Below are 6,984 nucleotides of genomic sequence, written 5' to 3' on the forward strand. Positions count from 1 at the left end.
ATTTTGCTTCTGCTTAACATGACAAAAAATATTGACAACGAAAACTAGGGTGCTGGGAATCAAACCCAAGACCAGTAGTGTACAGCAACAATTAGTGTACCAGTAGGCCATCAAAGGATTTCGGTTATACGACACGTTACAATTTTTTGTATCTTGAGGAGGCTTTCTAAAACATAACAAAACGCCCTGGACGTGCCTTCATCCGACGTGGCTTGCCAAATGTCACGCTGTAAACGATTTGTATGTATTTGTTACATCAGTAGGCTTCATGTACTACTCCCTCTGTTTTTAAATATAAGTCTTTCTAGAGGTTCAACTAATGGACTACATACGGATGTATATAGACATATTTTAAAGTATAGATTCATTCATTTGCTTTGTATGTAGACATCTAATGATATATCTTAAAAGACTTATATTTAGGTATTTTTTTTTAGTTTTTTATGGAATTGTTCCCACCATCACAAGTTTTATGTACTAAAACATGTATTAACTCCAGTTTTGGACGATCACAATGCCGAATTATTGTGTGGCTTGGTTCGGATCTGGATGAACTCCTGGGCATTGTCAGTCGTGATTATAATCTTTGAGTGTTGAGTAATACAAGTATTATTTCCAAAGAAAGAACTCATCAATGTGTGTGTGCCCTAAAATTCAATCAGTGAAATTAAAAGTTCATTCTCTCAATCACTTTTACGTTCACAATATAAATGCGCTGCTCCATCTACCGGATATACATGCCCGTGCCTTGGACATTGTTGTACTGTACACGTCTCCTGCCGTGGCGGCCGCGCGTACGTGCCACCACATCATCCCTAAGTCCTGCCGTGTACCCCACGTGGACTTCGCCCGCTGTGGCCTGCCACACGCCGGCAGTTCGGACGCCCGAAAGACGTGCCACCGCTTAAGCCCGCCCTTCATATAGTCACGCACGCGGCGCACCCCTTACAGCTCCGTGCTCTGGCATCGAGTGTGGCCATAGTCGTGAACTGAGAAAAGAGCTACGTGCAAGGCAACGCCTGAGAAGATCGAGATGGGCTGCGACGACAAGTGCGGGTGCGCCGTGCCGTGCCCCGGCGGCACGGGCTGCAGGTGCACCTCGGCGAGGAGCGGCGCGGAGCACACCACGTGCGCGTGCGGCGAGCACTGTGGGTGCAACCCGTGCGCGTGCGGGCGCGAGGGGACGCCGTCCGGGCGGGAGAATAGGCGGTCCAACTGCTCCTGCGGCGCGGCCTGCAACTGCGCTTCATGCGGCTCGACCGCCTGATCGCGTCGACGCGCCACTAGTCGTGAACTGATGCACCAGTAGTCGAGCTAGCTACTGAGTTAGCCATAAATAAGTGCCGCTGAGCCGTGATCAGTCATGTGTGTGCGTGTCGTGTACTACTACCTTGTTTGTGCGTGTGTGGAAAGTGTTGTGTATATTTACCTACCACCTACTCGCATCAGTGTGTAAGAACGAATAAATAGTTTATGTGTGTTACTTCGTCTACTTCCTTCGGCCAAAATAACTGAAGCTTTTGGATGGCTCTAAATTGAACTTGTTTCAAAATAGGAAAATAATTGAAGTTCTAGGATTCTTCTAGAGCGTTTGATTTAGGACATCTAAAACTTCAATTATATATAAAAAAAGGTCTCCAACAACCCCGAGTCGTCCCTCCGCGGTCGGCGGCACAGATCTTCTTTCCCTCGCCTTCTCACCGCCTTCCCCAAACTCATCGAAGCGGAGTCAGGTCTTCTTTCCCTCGCCTTCTCACCGCCTTCCCCAAACTCATCGAAGCGGAGTCAGGAGGCGCGGGGATCAACGACTAGCTCGCCTTCTCACCGCCTTCCCCAAACTCATCGAAGCAGAGTCAGGAGACGCGGGGATCAACGACGGGATCAACGACTAGGGCGTCTCATCAGAAGGACATAGTGAGGCGCGGGGATCAACGACTAGGGCTTCTCATCAGTGAGGATGGGAGAACCGTTTTACGTTGGCTGCGTGCCTGTGACAAAAGATTTAACCTTGGCGGCGGAGACCACGGAGGCCTGTGACAAAAGATTTAACCTTGGCGGCGGAGACCACGGAGGCAATGGGTCTGGTCTTGGGTCAGATATGTTGACCCTGACGGCGGAGGCAATGGGTCTGGTCTTGGGTCAGATACGTTGACCCTGACGGCGGAGGCATTGGGCCTGGTCTTGGATTAGATCCGATCCAGCCAATACAATCTTCATGCACGGCGGCTATAATCGATGACGTGGTGGATGAAGGGTTTTCAAATGAATTTGATAAAAAACCCATATTTTTGATACCTTGTCATCTTCTCTTTGAAGGCATTGTAGTGAAGAAGTTCTTGACCCATATCTACAACTTTCAAAGAAAACCCTAATTAGTTAATTGAATGACATGTGTTGTAACCTTCTTAAGAGCGTTGGATGACATGTGTAGTTCTTAAGTGCGTTATTCTTGAAGGTATGCATACACTTAAGGAACCACCTTCTTAAGAGCGTTGGATGACATGTGTTCTTAAGTGCGTTATTCTTGAAGGTATGCATACACTTAAGGAACCACCTTCTTAAGGGCGTTATTCTTAAAGGTATGCATACACTTAAGGAATCAGTGGACGACATTCATAATGGAGCGGCGTTCCCTATGACCCATCGACGTTGCAGAGTCTTGATAGCGAGATGCAGCAAAATATCGACGACGAATGCGTGTAGAGAGGAGGCATTATTTGACGTCGTGGGGACATAGACGGTAAGCCTGACAAGGTCGATGCATCGATATCTTTTATGAAGGTAGATTGATGGAAGACGGCACCGACGACCTATGAAAATGTGTCGGGCTGGTTTGGGCCTCAGACCCGATATGTGGCTGTTGGGGAACGTCGCATGGGAAACAAAAATTTTCCTACGCGCACGAAGACCTATCATGGTGATGTCCATCTACGAGAGGGGATGTGTGATCTACGTACCCTTGTAGACCGTACAGCAGAAGCGTTAGTGAACGCGGTTGATGTAGTGGAACGTCCTCACGTTCCTCGATCCGCCCCGCGAACCGTCCCGCGATCAGTCCCACGATCTAGTGCCGAACGGATGACACCTCCGCGTTTAGCACACGTACAGCTCGACTATGATCTCGGCCTTCTTGATCCAGCAAGAGAGACGGAGAGGAAGAAGAGTTCTCCGGCAGCGTGACGGCGCTCCGGAGGTTGGTGATGATCTCGTCTCAGCAGGGCTCCGCAGAAACGCGATCTAGAGGTAAAACCGTGGAGATATGTGGTCGGGCTGCCGTGGCAAAGTTGTCTCAAATCAGCCCTAACACCTCCGTATATATAGGGGGAGGAGGGGGAGCCTTGCCTTGGGGTCCAATGACTCCCAAGGGGGTCGGCCGAGCCTAAGGGGGGAACCCTCCCCTTCCAAACCGAGTCCAACTAGGTTTGGAAGGAGGAGTCCTTCCCCCTTTTCCCACCTCCTCTTTTTTTTTTCTTTCTCTTTGATTTTTCTTCCTATGGCGCATAGGGCTTTCTTGGGCTGTCCCACCAGCCCACTAAGGGCTGGTGCGCCACCCCCAATGCCTATTGGCTTCCCCGGGGTGGGTTGCCCCCCCCGATGAACTCCCGGAACCCATTCGTCATTTCCGGTACATTCCCGGTAACTCCGAAAACCTTCCGGTAATCAAATGAGGTCATCCTATATATCAATCTTCATTTCCGGACCATTGCGGAAATCCTCGTGACGTCCGTGATCTCATCCGGGACTCCGAACAACATTCGGTAACCAACCATATAACTCCAATACGCACAAAACAACGTCGAACCTTAAGTGTGCAGACCCTGCGGGTTCGAGAACAATGTAGACATGACCCGAGAGACTCCTCGGTCAATATCCAATAGCGGGACCTAGATGCCCATATTGGATCCTACATATTCTACGAAGATCTTATCGTTTGATCCTTAGTGCCAAGGATTCATATAATCCTGTATGTCATTCCCTTTGTCCTTCGGTATGTTACTTGCCCGAGATTCGATCGTCAGTATCCATATACCTATTTCAATCTCGTTTACCGGCAAGTCTCTTTACTCGTTCCGTAATACAAGATCCCGCAACTTACACTAAGTCACATTGCTTGCAAGGCTTGTGTGTGATGTTGTATTACCGTGTGGGCCCCGAGATACCTCTCCGTCACACGGAGTGACATATCCCAGTCTCGATCCATACTAACTCAATGAACACCTTCGGAGATACCTGTAGAGCATCTTTATAGTCACCCAGTTACGTTGCGACGTTTGATACACACAAAGTATTCCTCCGGTGTCAGTGAGTTATATGATCTCATGGTCATAGGAACAAATACTTGACACGCAGAAAACAGTAGCAACAAAATGACACGATCAACATGCTACGTCTATTAGTTTGGGTCTAGTCCATCACATGATTCTCCTAATGATGTGATCCCGTTATCAAGTGACAACACTTGCCTATGGTCAGGAAACCTTGACCATCTTTGATCAACGAGCTAGTCAATTAGAGGCTTACTAGGGACAGTGTTTTGTCTATGTATCCACACATGCACTGTGTTTCCAATCAATACAATTATAGCATGGATAATAAACGATTATCATGAAGTAAGAAATATAACAATAACTAATTTATTATTGCCTCTAGGGCATATTTACAACAGTCTCCCACTTGCACTAGAGTCAATAATCTAGTTCACATCACCATGTGATTTCAATGAATCCAACACCCATATAGTTCTGGGTTCTGATCACGTCTTGCTCGTGAGAGAGGTTTTAGTCAACGGTTCTGAAACTTTCAGATCCGTGTGTTCTTTACAAATCTTTATGTCATCTTATAGATGCTGCTACTATGTGCTATTCGGAAATACTCCAAACATCTACTCTACTGTACGAATCCGTTTCACTACTCATAGTTATTCGGATTAGTGTCAAAGCTTGCATCGACGTAACCCTTTACGACGAACTCTTTAACCACCTCCATAATCGAGAAAATTCCTTAGTCTTTTTAGTTACTAAGGATAACTTTGACCGCTGATCAGTGATTCAATCCTGGATCACTCTGTGTACCTCTTAACAGACTTGCTGTAAGGCACACATCAGGTGCGGTACTCAGCATGGCATACTTTAGAGTCTACGGCTAAGGCATAGAAGACGACCTTCGTCTATTCTCTTTATTCTGCCGTGGTCGGGTTTTGAGTGTTACTCAAATTCACACCTTACAACGCAACCAAGAACTCCTTCTTTGCTGATCTATTTTGAACTCCTTCAAAAACTTGTCAAGGCACGCATCTTTTTGAAACTTCCATTAAGCGCTTTCGATCTATCTCCATAGATCTTTGATGCTCAACGTTCAAGTAGCTCAATCCAGGTATTCCTTTGAAAACTCCTTTCAAACAACCTTGTATGCTTTACAGAAATTCTACATTACTTCTGATCCATAATATGTCAAGCACATATACTTATCAGAAATTCTATAGTGCTCCCACTCACTTCTTTGGAAATAGAAGTTTCTCATAAACCTTGTACAAACCCAAAATCTTTGATCATCTCATCAAAGTGTATATTCCAACTCCGAGATGCTTGCACCAGTCCATTGAAGGATTACTGGAGCTTGCATACTTGCTAGTATCTTTAGGATTGACAAAACCTCCTGGTTGTATCACATACAATGTTTTCTCAAGGAAACCGTCGAGGAAACAATGTTTTGACATCCTATGTGCAATATTTCATAAATAATGCAGCAACTACTAACATAATTCTAACAGACTTTTAGCATCGCTACGAGTGAGAAAGTCTCATCATAGTCAACTGTTTGATCTTGTCGGAAACATCTTTGCGATAAGTCGAGCTTTTCTTAATAGTGACTTATCACCATCATCGTCTGTCTTCCTTTTAAAGATCCATCTTTACTCAATAGTCCTACGACCATCAAGTAGTTCTTCCAAAGTCTACACTTTGTTTTCATACATGGATCCTCTCTCGGATTTCATGGCCTCCAGCCATTTGTCGGAATCCGGGCCCACCATTGCTTTCTCCATAACTCGTAGGTTCACTGTTGCTCAACAACATGACCTCCAAGACAGGGTTACCGTACCACTTTGCAGTAGTACACGACCTTGTCAACCTACGAGGTTTGTAGTAACTTGATCCAATGCTCGATGATCACCATCATCAGCTTTCACTTCAATTGGTGTAGGCGCCACATGAACAACTTCCTGCGCCCTGCTAGACACTGGTTGAAGTGATGGTTCAGTAACCTCATCAAGTTCTACCACCCTCCCACTCAATTCTTTCGAGAGAAACCTTTCCTCGAGAAAGGATCCGTTTCTAGAAACAAACACTTTGCTTTCGGATCTGAGATAGGAGATGTACCCAACTGTTTTGGATATCCTATGAAGATGCATTTATCCGCTTTGGGTTCAAGCTTATCAGACTGAAACTTTTTCACATAAGTGTCGAAGCCCCAATCTTTCAAGAAACGACAGTTTAGATTTCTCTAAACCTCAGTCTATACTGTGTCATCTCAACGGAAATACGCGGTGCCCTATTTAAAGTGAATGCGGTTGTCTCTAATGCATAACCCATAAACGATAGTGGTAATTCGATAAGAGACATCACAACATGCACCATACCAAATAGTGCATGGCTATGACGTTCAGACACATCATCACGCTATGATGTTCTAGGTGGCATGAACTGCGAAACAATTTCCACATTGTCTTAACTACGTACCAAAACTCGTAACTTAGATATTCATTTCTATGATCATATCGTAGACAGTCTATCCTCTTGTTATGACGAACTTCACTCCAAAACAGAATTGAACCGTTCAATATTTCAGACTTGTGATTCATTAAGTAAATACTCTTGTATCTGCTCAAATCGTCATTGAAGTAAGAACACAATGATATCCACTGTGTGCCTCAGCACCCATTGGGCTGCATACATCAAAATGTATCACTTCCAACAAGTTACTATC

The 6,984-nt window shown here is 45.5% G+C and overlaps 1 protein-coding gene across 1 annotated transcript; it reads left to right on the forward strand.

The window, feature by feature from the left end:
• The first annotated feature begins 928 nt into the window (after positions 1–928).
• Positions 929–1,492, forward strand: LOC123411198 (EC protein I/II). Its single transcript, XM_045104143.1, has one exon. It carries the CDS (start codon positions 1,034–1,036, stop codon positions 1,265–1,267), a length of 234 nt encoding a protein of 77 aa, XP_044960078.1. The 5' UTR covers positions 929–1,033; the 3' UTR covers positions 1,268–1,492.
• The last annotated feature ends 5,492 nt before the right edge of the window (positions 1,493–6,984 follow it).

Source organism: Hordeum vulgare, chromosome 1H (assembly GCF_904849725.1).
Source record: "Hordeum vulgare subsp. vulgare chromosome 1H, MorexV3_pseudomolecules_assembly, whole genome shotgun sequence".
NCBI lineage: Eukaryota > Viridiplantae > Streptophyta > Magnoliopsida > Poales > Poaceae > Hordeum > Hordeum vulgare.

What these genes read in the sequence shown, in the direction of transcription:
- LOC123411198 (XM_045104143.1), top strand. Translation starts at nt 1,034, where the DNA reads ATGGGCTGCGACGACAAGTGCGGGTGCGCCGTGCCGTGCCCCGGCGGC.